Consider the following 25,800-nt stretch of genomic DNA (forward strand, 5'->3'; position numbering starts at 1 on the left):
TGTTCTTACTGAACTGAAAATATATGGGCTATTTAAAATAAAAATAAAAAAATATTCATATTTAAAATATATAAAACATTTAATATTTTAACAAATATTATAAATTATTTTTTAAATAATTTTAAATATTCACACTGTAAGAAAACAGATAATTTAATTAAAATTATATATAAAAAATTTCTTCATAACATGGTACAATGAGCTGAATTTTTACAGACTTTCCTTATAAGAGTGAATATAAATGTCACCACATTCCTTGAGTGTCCATAAATAAGTTAAAGCACATACATCATTTTATTGAGTGGATGATCGACTCAATAACTCAGTGTTATTCACATATACACATATAGGAGCAGGCAATCACTGGTCACTGGAAATATGACTATAAATTGACTTTTTTCTTTTAAAAAGGAAGCTGAAATCACACTGAGGCAGGCATATATCATTAATAATCTCAAAGCTCATGGAAGATCTGCCTTGAAAGGTTTATACGTTATCTCCAAAAATCCATATCTCTTTGGAGAAAATGAAAGAGATTTTTAATTCCAGAAGCTTACTCTTGTGCACTATTGGAAACAACAAGAACATGACTGATCTGGAAAATCAACACATGAAGGAGGACCAGATAAAAAGCACAATCAGTCAATCTATCTCTCATTCTATCCGACTTCCTTTATCATTTCTTATTCTGCACTGATACACACATGTACACTCAACCCACATAAATCCACCCAAAGCACGTTACATGTTGTTTTCACAGCATGACAAGCACATTTGCAGAATTTTAATTTTACACGGGATCAAACATCTTTGTGACACTTGTATTTCCCCAGCTACAATATGAGAACTGTTTTGATGAGTGTAGAATAATGTCACCACGTTCCTTGAGTGTGCATAAATGAATAACTAAGTTTATGCACATATTCGATCAAAATGTGGACCAGTGAAAGAACAGAGGGAGTTATGAAAAGCACATGTTTTGCATGCACTTATGAGACATTAAACTCCCAAGGTGCTTTTTAAAAGCGCTGCAATATTTTTCCCTCAGTTTCAAATGCATTTGCTTGGCCCAGAGTAGGGAGCTAATGAAGCTTGTCATCTGGAAACATTAAAAATCATCTAACCTGAACGTAGATGTAACATGAACTGTATGCATATATATTAACCTGCCCCCAAAATAAGTTCAGCTCTCTGATGTAAATCCACAAAAAAACTCACTGTGTGGGATAAATCAGCAATCAACTAAGTAACTAACTGAAAAAAAGGACGTCCGTGAGATGGAACATGATAGAAACAGCATGTCATTTTCATTGCTATTAATGCACTGGATTGCCAATGAATTGTACAGCATGGGGTCTGCATTGTCACTGGCACTTCTATCATAATATCATGTCGGCATGAATGCATGATGGTTGAAAGGAGGGGTTGAGGTTGCTTTTTCATAGATTTGAATTTGGGAAATATTCTGTGAGGATGGAAACATTTCTCATGAAGCACGCCTGACACGGTGTAATAATGTGTGGTGGCATGTCGCTGCTCCACATTTCATTTTTCTCCTGAGAAAGGTGCAGGTATCAGTAAGAGGGGAAAATAGAGATCGTTCTCACAGTCATGACAAATGCTTTCACCCCTGGAGACTCCTTCTCTGGAGACGACGCTGACTCCAGTGCACTTAAGAAGGGAAAATGGGAAAGGAGTAGAAACGACTAGGTACAGTTATCTTACAGGTCACTGATGATAGCAAGTAAATAAAAGTGAACCCAAACTCGATGTAGTCCTTGCAAATCCTACTTTCGAATGAACTATTTCTGACTGTCTATTAAGAGGCAAAATACAGAGATGAACCACTGACAGCAAAACATGGCAGTCTTCAAATGCTTGCTTCCTTGGTGCACAGGTTATTGCTCAGAAGTTACTTTCACAGCTCATTTGAATGAATGGTGTTCTCAGTCATGTTTACCATATCAGCTTTGTCACAGATGTCTCCTAAAATTCCTAAAAGTAACAAATGAGACGAATGACTGTTTCCTGCACCACTTTTTCAGCAGCGCAATGTTCCCAAGATGCTAAATCTTAAATGTGCCAAGACCAAAGTAAAGAGTTGAATGCGAGCTATGCTGTAAAAAAACATGTATGACGAAATAACTGCAAGAAACGTCTTTTAATTGAATTATCCTTGCGGGCTGTAAGCAAAAATAACATAAAATGCGTCGAGTGTAGCGATATTCATGAACAAATATGTGCCGGTTCTTTTTTAGTGAATCAGAAACATAGCATACATTGCGACAACTGTAGTCCGATTCATATGGCGCCACGTACACATGGAGACAGAAAATAATATGGGAGGAAAAATTAAATTTCAAGGCTTTTGTGTTTTCTTGCAAAATGCGTTCCCCCGAGAAACTTTGTGATTCACAAACAAATGACTCACACAGGCTACTGAATTGTTCAAAAAGGCGAGTTCGGTTTGAATCTGTAATCGGTGATTGAATCAAGATCTGACTCGCTTGCTGATCTGCAAGTTAACGGGAATATTCCTAGCCTATTACTCCTTGATATAAGGATATTGACTGATATTTAAACTGATATTTCCTACTGACACACTACAGCAAAAGATAGAAATAACTCTCTTAAAACAATTTTTTAGCTGGTGAAAATACTGTTTATAATTTTGGCCACCACTGTATATTGTTCATTTCATTATAATAAGGATAACATTGGCTGGTTTCAAAATAGCTCAGTTGTTTGCAGTTCATCCCTGTTGGTGTGAGGCAGAGTGTTTGCCTGAAAGTCTTTTAAGTTTCTGTTACATCATTGTTGAGAGACATAAAGAAGCAATCCAGGCACCCACTGTCTCCTGACCACCCAATCACAAAACACATCCCTCTTTTGTCAGGCAATTTCCTTTGGGATGTTGAAAACTTCCCTGCCTGATTAAAGAACAAAAGGAAATGGTGAATTATTTTTAGATGTGGAATGGGTTCCCACAAAGATGAGTTTAATCAATTGTAATTAATTCTCCTGTTATGAGCAGTGGAGCTTGACGAGTCAAAGAAGGGGTTGAGGATATTGAACTCCATTGAAAACCCATTAATGCCTAATAAGAGAGGGGAAGTGGAAAAACTATGGTGAGATATGAAAGGCAACTAATGTGAGAATCTAAATTTGCTCTTCCTCTTAGACAGATCTGGAACTTGAAGGCTCACCTTTGCTCATGCTTTCATCAAGAATGATCGTTACAGATGAGAAAGAAAGGTTGATAGACTAATGCTTACAGTGACTCTGTCTTCAGGTTGCTCCCATTCTGTCAGTCTGTCCTCTGCTTAGAAAACTCTGGACAGGGCAGGCTCAGCTAATTATCAAACATTTATTCTTTCTTTCAGACTGAACAAAGAGGAATTGGTCCACACGGCACACACCACCTTCAAACACATCCTGACCTTGCCTTCACTTTGCTTTCCATAAAATTGTTTTGTTTCACAATGGGAGGGATGCAGACAGACAATAGCACTTGAGAAATAATTAGGCACTCTCAAAGATGCTAATCAGATTCCATATGAAGTGACTCTAATAATTCTGGGCTTAGAGCAGCATTTCACAAACAGCCCTATCTGAAGGAATGACTGCTAAGGACAGACGTGAGGTGCTGCATATCAACTTGAGAGTAATGGCCTTGTGTTTAACTTATTGAGAAACAAGCAAATGATGTTGTTTCATCAAAAATTTATTCTCTACTCCTACACAACACTCCCTGAGCTAATAATGTCACTCTGAAAATATGTTGACTTCAGTGGAATTCAGTTACCTCCCATAAAAGCTTGGCATTATTACAAACCATAAACGGTTATTTTTATGAATAAAACAAGGGTTGTAACATCAGTGACATTTTCTCATAAAACAATTCATTTTCTAATATGATGTCTAGCATTGACTAAAATGAATGCATATACCATTGAATGCTAAAAATTTGCTAAATAGTCAATTATTAATTGTTTAAATTTGATAGCAAACTCAGTGGCTGCATCCAAAATCGCATACTTCCCTACTAGTCTATATAATAGGCAAAATCGGTATGTGACAAAAGAAGTATGTCCGAATTCACAGTACTCATGAAAGAGTAGGCAAAATGTACCCAGATGACCTACTTCTTCCGGCCAGTTTCAGAAGTGTGCATATATCCCATGAGGCCATGGGAAAGGATTTGTGAATAGGCCACGTGATAATGACAACATGGCAAATGTAGTGTGTCCAAATTTCATTTATACTACACATATTCATACTATATACATACTTACATACTTTTTTAGCGGTTGTGAAGTAATTACTTGTTCAAAATAAATACTAATTTTTGAATGCAGCCACCATGTGTACAGCTTCTTCTTCCTATGAACTTTGATTTTTGGACCTTTTCCAACTTTTATTTTTTTGGGGGGGGGGGGGGGGTGTTAATATTGTCCTGAATGTGACATTCATAAATACAAAATAATTTATGTTATCAGTTAATGTTAATGTTTTTTAACCATTGACTAAAATTACTGCATAATACCATTAAATCATTTTAAATATTTTAAATAGACTATTATTAATGTTTAAATCTGACAGCAAACTCTCCATGTGCACAGTTGCTTCTTCCTCTGAACTTTGACCTTTAGACCTTTTCCACAGCTTTGTTTTTATTTTATTTTTTTTTTACACACATTTTTTATATTCTCCTGAATGTGACCTGAAACCACCAATGTTATTTTAAAATTATTTATTCTTTTTTTTTGTTTTCCTTGTTAGACCTTGCTCTATATTTAACTTGGGGGGGGGAAACATAACAAAAATAAAATAAAATATTTTTTGAATGAGTTTCTTGTACTATAAACCTTTGACCTGGAAAGACCAGAATTAAGAGACCAATTAGAGGAAGAGGTTCTACACAGAATTGGTTTTAAGAGCCACTGGCATGCATGGATTGAGTGATTAAGTACACTGTGTGCCCATTGACGTGAGCTGTAGAGAATTCACACCCTTCACAAAGCTTGCTGACTATAGAACATGAAAAGGCGAGAGGAAATTGTTGCTTTACACCCTTTTGTGGCCTTTTATTCATATGATTTTGAAAGAAACAAGAAAGTCAAGGGAAAGACTGGGGATAAGACATGACTCAGTCTGTGTTCCTGTGAGCCTTCAGCACTTTCACATTCATAAGCACTTACCCTGCTACACATCTTTCCTCTGGTTTCAAAAGTCTGCATGTTTGAGATATCAAGATACCCAGTACATTAAAGACTAAATATAAAAGAGCATGATATTGATGAATATATGGTTAAAGCATGAAAGAGACAGAATAATCAGGGACAGACAAGATACTTGTGAGAGGACCTCTAAATATAGAAATGGGCATCAAATGCTTTGAAAGATGGATAACCAGACATACAAGATTTTTAAAGATGGATAAAACGCTGCAAATTATTTCTTTTTTATATAGTTTTTTTTTCTGATGGACTGAGATTTGTTAAGCACTTCTGAAATAACAGTGAATCTGAAATGTATGTTCTGTGAGTGCCATCTAATGGTGGAAGGCTCTTTAATTTACGTGCCGAAGGACATGCCAAGTCACCGAAGGTCTGGGCCAATTTAATACACTATAAAAGGTTTTATACTTGGTAAAGGGTATATCCTACAGACTCTAATTAAAAGTCTCCTCTTTATATTCCATTGAAATACGCATGAATTACCAGAATTAAAGGGAATAGCTCTGCCCTCTTTACGATAATTGGCACAGCTGATCAGTGCCACAAACGGGTGTTAAATCACCATATAGCTCTCTCTTAATGAAAGATTAATTCAATCCTTTTCTTCATCTCACTCATTCACATCTTTGAGGTCACCAGTCCTCATAAATCAACACCTTTCCTCGGTTTTCTCTTCAGCCCGTCAATGCGTCAGCTTAATTCTCTTTCTTTTCGTGCATAAAGGACAGATTTGTCCACTGTAGACTTCCCTCTGACAAACCCTCTTCTCCCATAATGTCCTGACAGGAAACTGTGATTGATGAGACCTTTAATGACTAAGCAACAGAGGGATTTACTGTCCTATAAATGTTTCATTAAAATGCATTACACCTGTGCAAGAGTGGCTGTTTTAAAGAAATGAATCTAGCTCTAAATGAAAACTGAAATTAATCAACATGTGACATTTACCTAAAGGGAAATCCCATGAGTATACATATAAATCTGCAGTACTTTTTATCCTCAGGTATGCTATGTTAATGCTGTGGAAGGCCAAGGATATTTTTTAAATTCTTTTACATAGAAATAGCCTACTCTTTACTGATTGTGAAATAATAACTTATTAAACGCATTATTAACATCATATATTAACATTTTCTCTGTTACATTCATGAGACACTATTCTATTCTGCATTATGTGACACCGTTTTGAATTAGGCTATGAAAGGTGCTTTATTAATGGGCTTGATAGAATGGAATAAACAAATAGAATACAACAGAACAAAGTATTTAAACACGCAGTTGTAAATAAAACAAAGATTGAGTATACTTGCAAGAAAATATTTCAGTCTTTCTAGGCCTACTTCAACATTGCATGTTTAATTCAACGTGTTACTTGCCGTTTCTTTGTAGGGCAGAGTGGGGACGGCTGCTACACTTTTTGCATTTCCTTTAGTTTTTCAGAGACTGTTTGCATTAGAAAACCAGAATTTTTATACAATAAACCAACATCAGTCGGCTACTCACCCACATTGCTTTGACACTTGCACATATGATTATATACACACAATTTATACTTGAATAGATAAAGTCAAATGTTGCAACTGACCCCACAACAGGGGACGGTTGCAAGAGTCCATTCAAATTTAATTAAAACCATTCTTAAATATCATTTGCAGTTTCTTTATTTTATTTGTGCCATAGACATGGTCTTTAATAAGTTAAATTGGCTGTATAAAAACAAAGAATAGTAAATGGAAGAAGAAAAACATTCAAGTAACGTAACAACCTTGTCTTGGTTAAATATTACAATACATTTGAACTACAAAATATTAATTTAATCAGAATCAAGACACTAAAATTTAATAATAGCCTACTACTGTTAACATCTGTAAAAGGTTACTGAACTAAGGCCAGTTGCATGCACTTAGTCTTAAGTCTTAAGAACTAGTTTGACCAACTAGCAGTTAACCAAGTGTATCAACGTTGTGGTAAGCGACAGCATGTTGGGACTGTTGCAACAACGTCCATACTGACATACATCAGTATGGACTGGTCTGAGGAACATCACCGAGTACAAGACACCACCCCCACAGTCTGTGAAGAATCAACACCTGGCTGATGATCTGAATGTGTTTTACTGTCGATTTGAAAAGGCCAGACTGACACCCAGCACCCGCTCTGATCTGCACTCCACACATTCGCCTACCCCCCATGCAAACCCCCTCCCCCACCATTATACCTGCGCTTAAAGTCTGTGGAGAGGATGTGAACCGGATCTTCAGAAAACAGAAATCTAGGAAAGCTTCAGGACCAGACAGTATTTCACCTGCCTGTCTAAAAGTCTGTGCTGACCAACTGGCCCCCATCTTTACACAGATCTTCAACAGATCTCTGGAGCTGTGCGAAGTTCCCTGCTGCTTCAAATGCTCCACCATAATTCCCATCCCCAAAAAGCCCAAAATCACTGGCCTTAACGACTGCAGACCTGTCGCTCTCACGTCTGTGGTCATGAAGTCATTTGAGCGACTGGTCCTGGCCTACCTGAAGGACATCACTAGACCCTTGCTGGATCCTCTTCAGTTTGCCTACAGAGCAAACAGGTCTGTGGATGACGCTGTCAATATGGGACTGCATTACATCCTTCAACACCTTGACAAACCTGGGACTTATGCAATGATCTTATTTGTGGACTTCAGCTCAGCCTTCAATTCTATCATGCCTGACCTTCTCTCAGACAAACTCACACAGCTCTCTGTGCCCACCTCCATCTGCCAGTGGATCACCAGCTTCCTGAGAGACAGGCAGCAGCTAGTGAGGCTGGGCAAACTCACATCCAGGACTCTCACCATCAGCACTGGCGCCCCTCAGGGATGTGTTCTCTCTCCACTGCTCTTCTCCCTCTACACAAATGACTGCACATCTAAAGACCCCTCTGTCAAGCTCCTGAAGTTTGCGAACGACACTACAGTCATCGCCCTCATCAAGGACGGAGACGAGTCTGCTTACAGACAGGAGGTTGAGCAGTTGGCTGTCTGGTGCAGTCACAACAACTTGGAGCTCAACACGCTCAAAACAGTGGAGATGATAGTAGACTTCAGGAGGAACCCCCCTGCACTCCCCCCACTCACCATCATGGACAGTACTGTGGCTGCAGTAGAGTCATTCAGGTTCCTGGGCACTACCATTTCCCAGGACCTGAAGTGGAACAATCATATTGACTCTATTGTGAAAAAAGGCCCAGCAGAGGCTATATTTCCTCCGCCAGCTAAAGAAGTTCAACCTGCCACAGCAGCTGCTGAAACAGTTCTACACTGCCATCATCGAGTCTGTCCTGTGTTCATCTATAACTGTTTGGTTTGGCTCAGCTACCAAAACAGGCATCAGAAGACTACAACGGACAGTCAGGACTGCTGAGAGGATTATCTGTGCCCCTCTACCCAACCTCCAAGATTTTATATCTTCAGAGTGAGGAAAAGGGCTGGGAAAGTCACTCTGAACCCCTCACACCCAGCTCACTCTCTCTTTGAACTGTTGCCCTCTGGCCGGCGCTACAGATCACTGAGCATCAGAACAGTCAGACACAAGAACAGTTTTTTCCCAGGCCTTATCTCACCTTAACAACACATAACACACCCCAGTACTGTACATCTGTAAATAACTAATCAAACCCTCATCCGTACCTAAGACAAATGCACATTCACAGTTCTGTCTATGGACATTTTTTCATTTTTTCTTTTCTGTATATTTGTATTTTTATTACTGTTGTTATTTATAATTTATTGTCTATTCTCTTCATTATTAGTGTTTATTACCTTAATTATATGTTGTCTGCACTATGTTTGTACTTCTATACTGGAAGCTCCTAACACCAAAACAAATTCCAATAAAGCAATAAAGCTCTTTCTGATTCTGATTCTGATTCAACTGTCCCTACCCTTGACGGCCGTGATAAAACTTGGTATAATAGCTTGACACAATATCTTTGACACATGCTAGCTATGCCTATTAGAAGCTAAGAAAACACAGATATAAATAATATGTTCTTACAATGCTTCACGCAAACTTTTTTACCATGAAAATTATTTTTGGTAAAAGGTATGGTCACATGTGCCTAATTTAATGCAGGAAGGATGGGGGGGCTGAGTTAGCATGTACAGTATGAATATCATTACTGTAGCTCATTCCTGATTGAAGAAATAAGCCATATGTTGCACTCTCCCCTGCTTGTGACGTTTACTAGCAATTTCTAAGTAAAAATTATCTAAGTAAATCCTACAGCAGTTGTATGTATTTCTATAGGTGGCATTTCAGACATATAAAATATTATTACACACACACTTTAAAAACAACATTTAAAAATTATTTGAATACTATGAACATAGATTATAGTCTTCAATATTTCCTAAAATTGCCTAATTCAAATGAACTATGAAACGAAGAATCCAGTGAATTATTATACAATATTTTATGGATAATTATGTTCCCATATGTTCTATGACTAGTTCTAAATACGCCTGAGTGTTCTTTTTTGAGGGGCGGGGGGTGGGGGCTTTTATTATGAAAATTAAAACGCTCTTCCTTGTGACGTAACGCAGCGTCACTAACTTGCCAAATTGTTTTTCTGCATTGTGCGTTTCTCTGCCACAGACAACCGATAATGAGCAGCTGAAGTTACAGCGAACATCAAGAACAAGTTTATTGCAAGTACACTGGGGTGGGTTTGAATGATTTAAAGCGGTGATTCTGTTTATATAATACAAGCATGAACCATGTTGTTGTTGTTGTGTACACAGATCACCTGTCTGTCTGTTCTAACAGCATGTCAGACCCTACAGCTGGAGCTGATGCTGGATCAGTGGTGTCAGACCCTCAACACTCCCAAAAGCTTCTAAGGGTCCTTCAGTCTTTAAGACAAGATGATTGTTTTCAAGATGCAGTGCTGGTTTTGGATGGTGAACAGATTCCTGTTCAGAAAAACATTCTGGCTGCTGCTAGTGCATACATCAGGTATGAGAATAAGCTTGAGACTAGGATACATTTGCATGAAAGGAGATCAGATCAGTAGAGCTGGTGTGTGTGCTCAGACTTGTAGCAGACCCTTGGGCAATGTGTCATATGGGTGTGCCAAACCGCCCCACCTTGCCTGTTGCTTGGGTCAGTTAAAGGAATAGTTCACGCAAAAAAAAAAAGTAATTTACACACCCTCATGTGAACTACTGTATCAGCTCGTGAGACTTCTGCGGGACACAAAAGGGGAAATATTAATGAATGCCTTAGTCTTTTCTATGCATTGACAATGACTTGTAACTGAAAACCTCTAAAAGGAAATAACTACAAAGTGATGAAAATGGTTCAAACAACTGTAAGTTCAAGGATGCTCGGATATTCAATTTATAAACTAAAACTAAAACCACAAAAAAGTCATTACTTAAAAATAAAATAAACACTAACTGAAATAAAATCAAATATAACAAAAAGTAGTGCTGTCAAATGATTAATCCCGATTAATCGCATCCAAAATAGAATTGTTTATTAATATATGTGTGTACTGTGCATATTTATTATGTATATATAGATAAACACACATGCATGTATATAATTAAGAAAAATGTTATGTTTATATATTAAATATATGTATATATAATATACATTTTATAAATATACATGCAAAGCCATGTAAATATTTTCAAAATATATATTGTGTGTTTGTGTATTTATATATACATAATAAATATACACAGTACACACATATATTATGTAAACAAAAACTTTTATTTTGAATGTGATTAATTGTGATTAACCTTATTTTATTTTAGCTAGTTTATAGGGCAACATTTCTTATTTTCATTTAGTTTTTCAAAAACGCTTTAGAAAACTGAGTCTGGGCCGAGTACCAAAACAAACTTGTAGCCAATCAGCAGTAAGGGGCGTGTCTACTCGTGATGTGGAGGAGAGAGTGTTCTGTAATATGATATGATATTTTACCCATGTAAATATCATATCAGCTTTCCAGTGCTGGAGAGAACTCAAGGAGCGGAAGGCCTGCGATCGGACGTCGAGTTTGCTTTGGTTCTTCTCGATAGGTTAGGAACACCGTATCTACACTGGACGCGGCGCGCCACAACAGCTAAAGTCTGCCTGGACGCGATAAAGCGACCGCTGAAAATCATTTGAAATTTGTGTCAGCATGTCATAAATAGAACGCGGCAGCAGTTTTCTGTCAGGATTTGTCGTGTCGAGCCGCACAGCATCCAGTGTAGACGGCATCACTGATTATAATGACTTCTATAGTATTTTTCACAATAAGCAATAGCAAACAGAAAACGCTGATATGTTGGAGCCATTGTTATCTGGTGAGGCATTTCTTCACACATCATAATCCAAGTCTACTTGATTGAATCACTCCAATGAAAGAGTATATGAGCTGATTGAATCACTCCAATGAAAGAGTATATGAGCTGATTGAATCACTCCAATGAAAGAGTACATGAGCTGGAAACATTGTATCGAGGCTCTTTTGCCCTCATTGGCTCAACTCAACTCAGAACCCCCACATTTTTGGTCAGTTGAGGATTCTTTTACAAAAGTAACATTTTTTTTTTTATGTAAAAAAAGAGAAAGAAATGGTATGCAATACTCTATTGTGCAAAACCCTGTCTGCCAAACAGATCCTTGCACATCTCTAATCAGCTCTAAAACTGAAAATCCCAAATTTGTAGAACTTTGATAGTGGATTTTATATAACAATTCTCCAAGTTGTAAGGTCAGTCCTTTTATTAGCTCACAGTGAATGCAAATTCATGTTACTTCATGTTTCCAGGACCAAATTAAATTACAACCCACCAAAGGAGGATGGATCTGTATACAAAATTGAGTTGCAAGGGATCTCTGTCACAACCATGAGGCAGATACTGGACTACATTTTCAGTGGGGAGGTAATTATATTACTAACAAAATGCTACATAAATGTTTCCCTCTGTTAGGGAAAACCTTGACTTTTAAAATGATGGTTTTCAGGCCCAGAAAAGTAATAAAAAGATAAAAAATATTTTTAAATAATTAAAAAATAAAACATTGAATTGTAGATTTCTTTTGTGAGTGCCATCTTTAAATGATTTTCAGAAATCATTATCCATTACAATTAATTCTGTTATAATCAATTATAATTGCATACAATTATGGGTATGGAAATAATGGAAATTAAATTATCAAAATGAGAAAAAACATACAGGTGTCACAAAATATTGGGTTTCCATTGTCATAATTACAATGCTTTTATAGTTGACTGTTTGTTGAAAACCTTTCTCTTTGGCGCTCTGATTTCTAGATTACCCTGAGTGAAGACACAATCCAGGATGTGGTCCAGGCTGCTGATCTTCTGCTCCTCACTGATCTCAAATCTCTGTGCTGTCAGTTCCTGGAGAGCTGCATCACCGCAGAGAACTGCATTGGTATTCGGGTCTTCTCTTTGCATTACTGCCTGCACCATGTCTACCATGTGGCCACAGAGTACCTGCAGACGCATTTTCGAGATGTGGCCAATACAGAGGAGTTCCTGGAGCAGCCGCCCGATCGCCTGTGTGAACTGCTGTCCATCGAGAAGCTCAACGTGGGGAATGAAAAGCACGTTCTGGAGGCCGTGGTCCGCTGGATTGGCCATGACACTGAAGCTCGGCGAGTGAGTGGAACAAATGTTTTGGAAGGGTTCCATATTCACAGGCATAGGAAAACATAAGCAATTCTTTACTTTTGTTAATCCTATTTATTTAATCTAGGGTTACTATTGTTAATCAAAACAAACATTTTAGTTGCTTGAAATAAAATAAACTTTGACTGAAAGTAAAATAGAATGAAAAAAAGTGAACTTATTTAATTTCTCGTTTTGTCTTGTTTAACTTGAAGTTCTAAAATAACTCAAAACTAAACTAAAACAAATAAATAAAAATTCTGTTTAATTTGAAAAAAGTGATAAATTAATGTTAAAACAGAAAATATAAAAATTAAATCTAGTTCAAAATATTAGCAAAAAATTATAATAGTATATATTCAATTTAAATAAATACTACTGTTCAAAAGTTAGGGGTCAGTAAGATTTTAAAATGCTATAAAAAGTCTTTTATGCTCTTATGCCTACCAAAGTTGCATTTATTTTATCAAAAAGATAAAGATATCTTTCTTAACATTATACACTTATTTACTGTCGCTTTTGACCATTTACACTACCAGTCAAAAGTTTTTGAACTGTAAGATTTTTTTTTTTTTTTTTTAAAGAACTCTCTTCTGCTCACCAAGCCTGCATTTATTTCATCCAAAGTACAGCAAAAACAGTCCAATTTTTAAATATTTTTAATATTGTCTATTTGAATATATTTTAAAATGTAATTTATTCCTGTGATTTCAAAGCTGAATTTTTAGCGTCATTGCTCCAGTCACATGATCCTTCAGAAATCATTTGAATATTCTGATTTGCTGCTCAAAAAACATTTATGTACTGTGCAAATAGCCCGCCTTATTGGCAAAGGCTATTTACACTAACTCCACCCACCAACGTGTTATTGGGATGGTCAAAACTGAAAAAAGACATTCATTTAATATCATATTCAGTGGTGTAGATGGTAAGGTGCGTGCTTTTTTATGCGATCGACACGAGTTCGAACCCGCCTTTTGCGAAGTTTTGAAATCTCATATATTCAATAAAAATGAAGGAAATAATCAAAAAGTTGAAAATAAAAGTATCGGGTAGGGTTAGGGTAGCTTTATTGTCCCAATAAGGTGGCATCCTTTTAATAATATGAATTAAAACTATAATTTACACTCAATACGTTATTACTGCATACTGTTTTATAATGTACTACAATACTGAGGTGCAGATAATTGCCACTATCTGCAATAAGTAGTATAATTAGCAGAAAATCTTGCTATTTTAACTTAGTGTAAATAGAATCCATTGCTATTTGCACTTAGTGTAAATCTATCTATCGCTAAGAAAATATGCTATTTGCACTTAGTGTAAATAGCATCTATAGCCGCTGCCTTACTATTATGTTATATATTAACAGCGTAGAGTAAAACAGAGTAGACCCCCCCCCCCCCCAAAAAAAAAAAAACTAATGAAAAACTTATACTTTTGAATTGTATAGTGTATAATGTTACAAAAGCTTTTGATTTCAGATAAATGTACTTAACTGTTTTAAATATTGATAATAATAGGTAATAATAATACTAAAAATGTTTCTTGAACAGCAAATTAGTATGTTTAGAATGATTTCTGAAGGATCATGTTACACTGAAGTAATGAAGACTGGAGTAATGATGCTGAATTTAGCTTTGGTGATAGGAATAAATTACATTTTAAAATATATTCAGATAGAACGCAGTTACTTTAAATAGTAAAAATATTTCACAATATTACTACTTTTGCTGTATTTTGGATCAAATAAATGCAGGCTTGGTGAGCATTAGAGACTTCTTTAAAAAAACTTAAAAAATCTTACTGTTCAAAAACTTGCTGAATAAAACTATTAATTTCTTTCAAACCAAAACTTACTGACTCCAAACTTTCCAACAGTTTGTTGTTTATTTCTTGCTATTTATTTGAGCTGATATTCACATCAGTCCTTTTTAAATAGGATACCTTTCTTCCAGGTCCATATGAAAGAGGTGATGTCTGCCGTGTGGGTTCAAGGCCTGGACCAGAGCTACCTCCAGGAGCAGATCCTCGGAGAGTCCCTGATGAGGGAGGTGATACGGAATTATTGTATGGAGTCTCTGGGAGGAGCAGCACAGCAGGGGGAGGCACTGCTTGCTGCGTTTAAACCCCGCGGCTACTCTGAGTGTATCGTCACCGTAGGGGGTGAGGAGAGGACGTGAGTATGAACATGCATAACATGAAGCTAACTAGATAATGCAAGATTATATTTTACTGTGTTTTTTTTTTGTGTGTTGCCCTGAATTCCTGTATGTTACAAATTCAGCTCTCGGAAGCCCACGGCAGCAGCGCGATGCATGTGTCCGCTTTATGACCGAAACAGGCAGCTCTGGATAGACCTGATGCCAATGAATGAGAAGCGTGTTGGCCATGGGGTTGTGTCAGCAGGTTTGTATTTTCTCAGTATTGTTTTGATACTGATGTTTAAACAAAAGATAGCGCTCACGCGGCTCTGTTTTTCATTTTGATCTGTCTTATCTGTAAGGCTCATGATTATGCATCATTTCCACAATTATAAATAATTCCAATGATCTCTACTACTGTTCAAAAGTTTGGGGTCATTTTTTTTTTTTAAGGAAGAAATTCTTTCATTCAGTAGGAATGTGTTCAATTAATCAAAAGTGAGAGTAAAGTAATTTATGTTACAAAATGTTTCTTTTTCAAATAAATGCTGTTCTTTTTAATTTACTTTTCATCAAAAAATTTATCGTTTTCACACACAAAAAAATTAAGCACACAACTGTTTTTAACATTAATGATAAGAAACATTTTTTGAGTAACAAATCAGCATGTTAGACTGATTTCTGAAGGATCACGTGATCCTAAATAGTCGAGTTATGACTGATTCAATTCAATTTTGCATCACAGGAACAAATTACAATGTAAAATATACTTAAATGCCATTTTGGTGATTATAAGAGACTTCTCTGGCCCTTAATCTTAATTTTGAGTCATTTGGCTTTACAATGCAATTGAAAGAAAATCCATATCTTAAAATTGTCCTGCTTTTTGTTTAGCATGCGGTCTGGAAAAGATGTAGAACCACATCCTATCTTAAGTTTAGTACATCCACAGCAATATAAACCCATCAGATGCTCTCCTGAGCATTTCCAAAAATCCATTGAATCTGCTAATGAATCTAAATAGATTAAACTATGTATGACTGTTTTAAATTAATTACAGAGTCTGACTTGTTGTGCGTAGTTCATCCTGAGGATTATTGTGCTTCTGTGTGTTCTATTATTGAACTGTAATTAACTGATAATCTGTATGTCCAATCAGAGGGGTTCCTGTTTGCAGTAGGAGGAATGAATGAGGATAAAACTGTCTTGAGCAGTGGAGAAAAATTTGACCCAGAGACCAACACCTGGACCCAAATCCCAGCGATGATGCAGGTATTCCTCTTTCCTCATAGTACATAACTACCTATTATCATTATCGAGCAGTTGGTGGGCTGTCTGAATGAATGTGATTTGAAACAAAATGTATATGCAAAATCTGAATGAAAACAGTGGTACAAGACTGCATATTACATTTCTGAACCTGTGAAGCTTTGTGAATTACGAAAATGATCAAAAAGATATAAAATTATTGTAGTCATCTAGTAGCTAATGTTAATTGTAAAAGCAATATATTTTAAGCTTTTTGCAACAATTAGATACAGAAGGTTATGTTATCATTAAAATCTATTTCTTTGTGGAAAATTTATGACATTTCTTGGGATGGTTTTGTATTAATTTATTTATATTTTGCTAATTTGCAAGTCACTTTGAATAAAACCGTCTGCAAAGTGAATGAACGTAAATAGGAAAATCCATATCTTAAAATTGTCCTGCAGATAGATATTATAGATATTTAGACATAAAACTTGGTGTAAAGGAGCTTGTTTGTTGATTTGAATTAGTTGAAAGTGGTAGATACTGCATAATCTCATCTTTATAGTGCAGATCTTACATTAGCCACCAGATGTCAGCATTGTGATATTGTATTTTCTTGCGTCTGTCCAGGCCAGGCAGCACTTTGCCATTGCAGAGTTAGATGGGATGATCTATGTCTTGGGTGGAGAGAACGAAGACACTGAGGTCCTCCTCACGATGGAGGTGTTTGACCCCCATTGCAATGTTTGGAGAACACAACCGAAAATGACCACAGTGCGCAAAGTGAGGTTTAGCTCTTTTTTTGTACAAATCTGCACACTTGGACTGCAACACACTCATGCTTCTCACACTTTGTGTCTTTATTTTTCAGTTCGGTTGCTGTGCCACCATGAAAAAGAGACTGTATGTGATGGGTGGAGGATCGTATGGTAAGATTTACGATTCTGTGGAGTGCTATGACCCCAAAACCCAGCAGTGGACTACAGTCTGCCCTCTTAAGGAAAGGAGGTAAAGTGTGTAAAAGGACGTTTATTCAATTCAATTTCACTTTATTGTTGGAATTTCTTCCAAAAATTGTCTCGCATCCCATAGCGTTTACTGTCTAACATTAATTCACAGCAATACACATTACACAATACAATACACACAAAAATACACATTGGTACACATCCATCTACAATGCAAAAAGCTTAAGTACCTTCCATTCCTCAGAATCTTGCTGCCTACTTAGACCCCCTATTCTGATTAATCAATTTTACTGACTGATGAACAAAAGATTTACGTAATCTGTTCAATCTGGCAGATGGTACTCTCAGTCTTCTATTCGATGACAAAAGTTGATATTCCTCATACAAAATATGGGAAGAATCAGACATAATTTTACCTGTCAGGCTTGTACAACTCATGAAAACTTGGCTCAAGCATTTGACCCACAATCTTAGAACAGTTAGATATCAATCTCGCCAGTCGAGCTTTGAGTTGAACAGAGAGACAGCTATACCAAGCACATATTCCATATTGTTCAACTCTCTGTATTACAGATTGAAAAAACATAAGCAAAATCTGTTTGTTTGCTCTAAAAGCCCTTAGTCTCCTGAGAATATAAATACGCTGTTGTACTTTACAACAAGCATACTCTATATGTGCACTCCATGATAAAGCAGCGTCCACATAGACACCCAAATATTTATATGCAGACACTATTTCAATCGGTGTAATATGTATAGTCACTCGTGTTTGATGCGTGTTGTCTGGAAGTCCAAAGATAATTTCCTTTGTCGTCTTTTAATTCATAACAAGTGAATTCCTCTCACACCACTCCACTAATCTCTCTGTACAATACTGATGCATACTGAGATCATCTTCACTCCCAAATAAAGACAATAACACTGTGTCAAAAAGAAAAGGTGAACTCACACACCCCTGAGGCACTCCTAAATAAGTAACTAATGAATTTGAATATGTCTGATTTACTTTATCTGTGTTCTACCTATCAAAAATGAATAATACCAATGAATCAAATAAGGGTTTACCTTCATTTGAATCATTTTTGTCGGTAGAAGCTCTGGCTGTATTGTATTGAATGCAGATTTGAAGTCCAAAAAGAGGGCCCGAGCTATAGTTTTAGGCTTATCCAGATGTTCCAGGATCAAATGTAACAATGTTACTACTGCATCTTCGGTGTTACAATTTTGCTTACATGCAAACTGACAAGTATCTAAATTACCCTCTATTGACTTTAGGAGTTGTTTTACCACAATTTTTCATAATAATGGGCATTAAGGCTATGGGCCGAAAATCACCTAATTCCTCTGCCCCAGATTTCTTTGGAAGAGGTATTACATGTGAAGTCTTCCACATATCAGGGATAACATAAGTATCTAAGGACCTCTGAAAAATAGGCTGCCATACAGCTGCTAGCTCATCTGCAATTTTTTTCAGAATGAATGCACTAAGATTATCTGGTCCTGTAGCCTTCCTCTGGTTTAATTGTTTAAAAGTACTCCTCACCTGTTCAACTGTAAGATCAATTCTGTCTGAACACTCTGGTCTGACCAAATTAATAATACTCATACTCCTATCTAAAATATTCCCTTCATCAAACCTGGAGAAAAATGTATTCAACTGATTTGCAAACTCAATCTCATCATCTACTACTAATGATTTCTTTGTATCTGATAATCCAGTCCTTCCCTTCATGGTACCCCATACCTGTCTCACACGATTACTTTTAAAAGCCTTTCCCAATTTCGACCTATATGCCATCTTTGCCTCTCGTATTTTCCCCTTTAACTCCTTTTCTAGACACTTTATTTGTTTTATAACCTTCTTAAAGGCAATCTTTCTCAAATTCATCACCTGCTTAACATCTTTAGTTATATACATTTTATTATTTGGATGGATTTGTATCTCCTTAGTATTACCGATTGCACACAGAAATCTATATAGTCTGTTATTACTGTAGATATTTCATTTAGGGAGCCATGGTAAAACACCTCCCACATAGTACAGTCAAGACGTGCAAGTTATTCAATATTTTCAGAAAACCAAACTCTTTTTTTCCTTTAGCAGACAATTCTATTCAAAGCAATTTACAAACACTCACCTAAAAGCTTGTTCTGTTCACGATCAGTGAGTTAAGTAAGTAGTTCACCCAAAAATGAAGATTTGCTGAAAAATTACTCTCTCTCAGACCATCCAATGTGTCAATGAGTTTGTTTCCTCATCAGAACAGATTTGGAGAAATTTAGCATTACATAATTTGCTCACCAATGGAACCCCTGCAGCGAATGGTGCCGTCAGAATGAGATTCCAAACAGCTGATAAAAACATCACAATAATCCACAAGCTGCATGTTTGTAATAAATTAATCCATCATTAAGATGTTTTTAATGTCAAACCGTTGCTTCAGGCTAAAATGCAAGTCCTTTATCCATAATATTGCTTTCTCCGGTGAAAAAGTAATTTCATCTGAATCATGACAGAAATATGCACACATTAATCACTGTTTAAAGATAAAACACCTTAATTATGGATTTGTTTCTTAAACATGCAGCTTTTCACTTCACAAGATGTTGACTGATGGACTGATTATGGATTACTTGTGGATTATTGTGATGTTTTTATCAACTGTTTGGACTCTCTCTCTGACGGCACCCATTCACTGCAGAGGATCCATTGGTGAGCAAGTGATGTAATGCTACATTTCTCCAAATCTGTTCTGATGAAGAAACAAACTCGTCTACATCTTGGATGGCCTGAGGGTGAGTACATTTTCAGCAAATGTTTATTTTTGGGTGAACAGTTCCTTTAAATACACTTTAAGCAAACTGTTTGCAGTGGAGGGATACAGGCCAAGATTTTGTGTAAGGGTCTGTATTTTTATATAACACAATAAATGTGTCAGTGTGCCTTTGCAATTTGTTTCATAACATTTTACCTTGAAAAGATGGTGATGTAATTTTATTACATTTAGGTAACCAGGTTTTCACTGAATAGGTGTGAAAGAGGCTACATTATAATTTGATAATGAGAAACAGCAGAAACGTCATTCATCATATCTTTGCCCCATGCATTCAAACCGCAAATACTGGCCACTCAAAGCAGCATGCTCTTTGTAGATGTGAATTAAGAGAATGTTTTTTCACATCCTGCCTATGACGCAGAGAAATGTCAAAAGTTAAACAGATTACATTTTAAGGCAAAGGCAGCACATCTTCATAAGGCTCTAACAGCTATGAGAACGGAGACACCCTACGATCTGTGATGTCTTACAGATGTGTCTTTAGAGCAATAGTAGTCAAGGGACCTATCAGTCTAACCCAAGTAACTGGAAACAATTGATCACCATCTGGAGGAACATAAATAGCCATTTTTCTTGGTTCTTGTCTTGTTTGGACTATACTTTTGTCCATAGCTCTGTTACACAATCTAATGAGCTGCCTACTGCCTTCTAAGGCAGCATCCTAAACACCATGAAACCTCATAAGTAACTGATTTGGGATACACTGCATTGGTACTAACTACTGACGCAACACCAACAGCACTTTGCACAGAAGACTTGACTTAGTATTCACAGAGTTGGGGGGGGGGGGGACAAATTAAAAACAGCAATATAGTAAGTATCTTATGTATGTTTGCTAGGTTTTAGTTACATTTCAAAATTATTAAATGAAGACTAGTTTGTGTCTGAAGCCTTAATTTGCAAGTACTCCGTATTATCGGCAATTTGCTAAATGACATAATTGTGATTTGTGCACTATTCCTTGACCAGAACGCAGCTGCATAATTTCACACTTGTTTTCCTCAGGTTTGGCGCGGTGGCATGTGGGATTGGACAAGAGCTCTATGTGTTTGGTGGTGTGAGGAACAGAGACGCTGACAATCCAGAGTCTAGTCAGATGACCATCTGCAAGTCTGAGTTCTTCCATGACGAACTAAAAAGGTGAGCTCTTCAAAGCAACACTCGTACAATACTAGTGTAATGCTAGAGTGATTAAATAAAGAGTACTAGAGAGATACTAGAGACATGCATGTCTGTCTTTTCTCTCAGGTGGGTGGATTTAGATGACCAGAACCTCTGCATACAGGCCACATCGTCTTTTGTTTATGGAGCTGTTCCCATTGGTGCCAGTATATATGTGGTTGGAGAACTTGACACTGGTAAGCTGATAATGTCTTATAATCGCACTTTATCCTCTGTCTAGGAACGTCGTTTATACGTATATCTTCAAATTCCGTCTTTGAGAAGGTCAAACATTTTTGTGCTATGATAACTTATACATTCAAGCTACAACCAGTGCATATTTTAACTTTTTTTTTACATTTTGAGGACCAATGCATCAGCTACTTTGAAAAATTACAAGCTACCATTTTGATTAATTTAATTAGTTAAGTATATTACTACATTAAAGAAATTAAGAAGGTATATATTGAAATATATATTTTATAATATAAGGTATAATGTAAGATATTTTGAAGGCTTGTTATAGTCAACTAAAACAATTAAAAAAATGTTACGTGAAAAAAAAATAATGTTAACTGAAATTAAATTAAATAAAGTGAAATATTAAGAAAACTATTTTATTTCACATAGTTTAAGGAAACCTTCTCATTTTCATCTAGTTTAACTTGATGTACGAAAATAGCTAAAACGGAAACAAAAATTTACAAATTATATAGATATAATTTAAAAAAATTAATAAGAATGCACAACAAAATTTCTAAAACTAAATCAAATTAAATTGAAAATGGAAAATCTAAAAATAAAAACCTCAATGATACCTCAGTGATACTAAAAAAAAAACACTTATGAATTATGTATCAGAACAATCAGACTATTATATAACTATAAAAATGGATGATAATCTCAATTAGGGTGTTTAAATACAGCAATTTATGCTTATACAAATTACTGTATATAATACACAAATTTAAACCATTTTATAAACAATTATAAACAGCAATATTTAAGTATTACAATAATATAACAATGTATTATTGTAGTGAAATATACTCTAAAAAGGTTTGATTTCTGGGAATGCTACAGAATGGTGAGTTTAATGAAATAATTTTTTTGAGACCAGTTTATTGATACAAAATGTTTCAATTGAACAGATTTGCTCAAATAAACCAGGTGGCCATTTTGGAATACTGTACACTTATACAACATGACAAAAAATGTGTCGTCTACAGGCTATTTGTGTAGAGCAGAGCATAAAATACTCACTGTATAATATGTATTTCTTTATGTTTTATCTGCAGGCACCAGTTTTAACTATGTGCGTGAGTTTCGCAGAAGCACAGGCACCTGGCACCCCACCAGACCCCTCATGCCCTCTGATCTGAGTAAGACGAGCTGTGCCCCCCTACGCATCGCTAACTGTAAGCTGTTCCGCCTGCAGCTCCAGCAGGGACAGTTCCGGATCCGGGTTCAATCCACATAAACAACCCGCATCCTCACCGCTGGCTTTATGTCACTCCTCCGTCGTCTGCTAGTTTGGAGGAGGATGCAGAGGATTGTGGGATTATATTGGCAACAGCAGAGGTTTGGTTATAAAGTGGGAAAGCTTGAATGAATTGTCCTGTTTTTCTATGTTTGATGCCTTTCTTGGAGGATGAATTGTACATCTTTTTATTTTGGGTTTTTTAACCAGTCACAGAAATCACTGTTACATTAGATGGGACCTGCTCACTATTTTCATGCTTTATATGAATAGATTTTACCTAGATGTTGTTGCAGCTTATTTGACACTAACACTTTTGATCATGGTGAAGGTCAAAATTGCCTATTTTATACAATAGTTAAGTCTTAAATGTGGGTTTGGTAAGTAAGGGAACAAATCAAATCAAGAACTAATCAAGGCTAGTGGTATGTTCATATCAAGCGCTATTATGTTGCTAATGAAGTGTCTAGCTACTGTACAATCAAAGTTGATTATTGAAATGATTTAAAATGGCATATTATTGCTCTTTTGCTGATAATTAAGCTTGAATTTTAAGTTTGCTGTTATATGTATATATTTATAATTTTAAATATATATATATTAAGTGCATAAGTTGACTGGATGCCTTTTTGTTTAAAGGCCTTTTTATTAATGGTGTCCAGGAGACATTTCAGTCTTGTTAAACTTTGCCAGTAAGTACATTCTGCCTTACGAAATGCAAATAACATACTCGTGTTAAAGTCCCATCTGGGTTTCATTTATGGGGAAAAAATATTGCCGGTAAAAGCCCAGCTGCGGGACTGTTTGTACTGAATTTGTATAACTGTGGACCTCCTCTTGTTCTGAAAAAGAACCTTATAGAATTAAGCTGTTTTACTGTTAAATTTGTTTAATTCACATTTAATTAGTCTCAACCGTTAACTTTGGTAGCCTTAGTTAATAGTAAAAAAAAAAAAAGATGTGTTTTCTGATCAGAGGAACACGAGTTTACATTTTAGTTTAAACTAATACATATGCATTGTATTGTCAAAGTTGAAACCGAAAATGGTGGATATTTCATGTGTCTTTCTGGCTGTGTGATGTCTGCCTGTCTTAACCAATCAAATTTTGCTGTTGGTCTCATATCCAGGGACTCAAACACCACAGCATGTCAGAAATAGATGCAAGTTGCTGGTCTCACCCTTATGTGGCGAGATGTATTTTGTGAATGACCTCCGAACTGGCTTTCCTGTCAGTGTGGACTGTTTTGGCATCTGGTGACCCCATTTGTTCTGTGCATGATTCAGCTGCTGCTGTCTGTTCTAATTGAAGGGACGAACATTGCATGTTCACCACCATGGAAATGCAATCCAATAGCAGGAATAAATACCACACTTTCACACACTAGACACTAGCATTTGTCAAAAATGGCTCTTAACTATGAGAATGTGGACAAAACAAAATTACAGGACCAATTTGTGGTGTTTGCACCAATGCACTGGTCACTAGATTGAAGATGTGCACTATCCAAGGATTGTGTAAGTTGTAATTTCTATATCACCACAAAATTTGCTGTTGTTATTGACGTCGAAGTACTGTCAGAATGCGGAGTATACCAACTATGCATGATATGTAATGTGTGTTCCTCGCCAAGACTTCACACACAATACATGCTCATGAAAATGATCAACAACACACTCACTTTACTGTAAACATTGTCATGACTCCATTTGAACACAACACTAAAACACTTGGTGTCTGCCAGAACATTGTGATTAATAAAATGTTGCATCTAATGTTTATATTATGCAAAGTAGTGTTCTGGTACTAAAGGGACATTTTCACTGTGGAACTCTCATTCCATGTTTGTGATGTTTTGCAGTGCAAGTCAGGCTTAGATTTGCCTCTAATGTAATCTTGAAATCTGCCTTGTAATAAAATCTCATGCAGAAGTCGGTGGTGTGTGTTTTATGTGGTTATTAAAACATGCATGAAATGAAAGGAAAATTAAAACCGGTTTCTTTCAAAAAAATTTTTAGGAATATTAAAAAAAAAAATTGTCATTGTCTTAAATATAATAAAAAATACTGTCACATCATTTAATAAGATAAAATATTACTATATACATTGTTCTATATATATAATTTTACATGAATCAATTATTATTAAAATAATTTTCAGTTATTTTATTTTATATACAGTATATATTAGTGCTGGACAACGATTAATCACATCCAAAATAAAAGGTTTTGTTTATATAATATACGTCTGCACTGTGTATATTTTAGTGCTGTCAAATGATTAATCGCATCCAAAATAAAAGTTTTTGTTTATGTAGTATATATGTGTGTACTGTGTATATTTATATATAAATACGCACACATACATTTTGAAAATATTTACATGTATATATTTATATAACTTATAAATATATTTAATATACAAATATTTTTCTTAAATGTATGCATGCATGTTTGTGTATTTATATATACATAATAAATATACACAGTAAACATACATGTATTATATAAACAAAAACTTTTATTTTGAATGCGATTAATCACGATTAATCATTTGACAGCACTAGTATATTTATTATTAGTGCTGTCAATTGATTTAAAAAAGTTAACTAATTAATCGCACATTTTTCTGAAATTAATCACGATTAATCCCACCTAACATTAAAGTTTTTTAATACTTTTATATTGCAATAATTTCACATTCAATCTTCAAATTAATTTACAAACAACAGAAAGACTGTATATTTTAAATATTTGTTTAATGGCATCTTTATTTTTATGACTGAAGGCCAGTATCACTGATACCAATTACTACTGATTTCCCTATAAAAATGTTTCCCCCTAATATCTAACCATTGAGCCATTCAACTTTACATTATAATTAAGAGCTATCAATTTTAACATTTATTAGACTTTAAAAATAACTTCTAATTTAAGTTAACTTAAAACAATCTTCACATAAACCCATTATAATAAATGTCATATTTATCTACCTGTGCCCCTCAGCAGAAACATACAGGAATTGAATTGATCAAACACTAAATTCTAAAC

The 25,800-nt window shown here is 35.7% G+C and overlaps 1 protein-coding gene across 3 annotated transcripts; it reads left to right on the plus strand.

Moving 5' to 3' along the window:
- The first annotated feature begins 9,802 nt into the window (after positions 1–9,802).
- LOC306888094 (gigaxonin-like) lies at positions 9,803–24,673 on the plus strand. 3 transcript variants are annotated; one of them, XM_079446237.1, is made up of 12 exons: positions 9,803–9,933; positions 10,013–10,226; positions 12,040–12,154; positions 12,547–12,897; positions 14,865–15,085; positions 15,194–15,315; positions 16,210–16,322; positions 16,935–17,087; positions 17,176–17,312; positions 21,115–21,249; positions 21,358–21,467; positions 22,569–24,673. In XM_079446237.1, the coding sequence occupies exons 2-12, from the start codon at positions 10,039–10,041 to the stop codon at positions 22,748–22,750; spliced, it is 1,827 nt and encodes a 608-aa protein (XP_079302363.1). In that variant the 5' UTR covers positions 9,803–9,933; positions 10,013–10,038; the 3' UTR covers positions 22,751–24,673. The 3 variants fall into 3 exon arrangements, with proteins under 3 accessions (XP_079302363.1, XP_079302364.1, XP_079302365.1); XM_079446238.1 differs by having other exon boundaries at positions 9,871–9,933; positions 10,038–10,226; XM_079446239.1 differs by lacking the exons at positions 9,803–9,933; positions 10,013–10,226 and having other exon boundaries at positions 12,061–12,154; positions 14,849–15,085.
- Positions 24,674–25,800: the final 1,127 nt, after the last annotated feature.

This window comes from Barbus barbus (assembly GCF_936440315.1).
Source record: "Barbus barbus genome assembly, chromosome: 22".
NCBI lineage: Eukaryota > Metazoa > Chordata > Actinopteri > Cypriniformes > Cyprinidae > Barbus > Barbus barbus.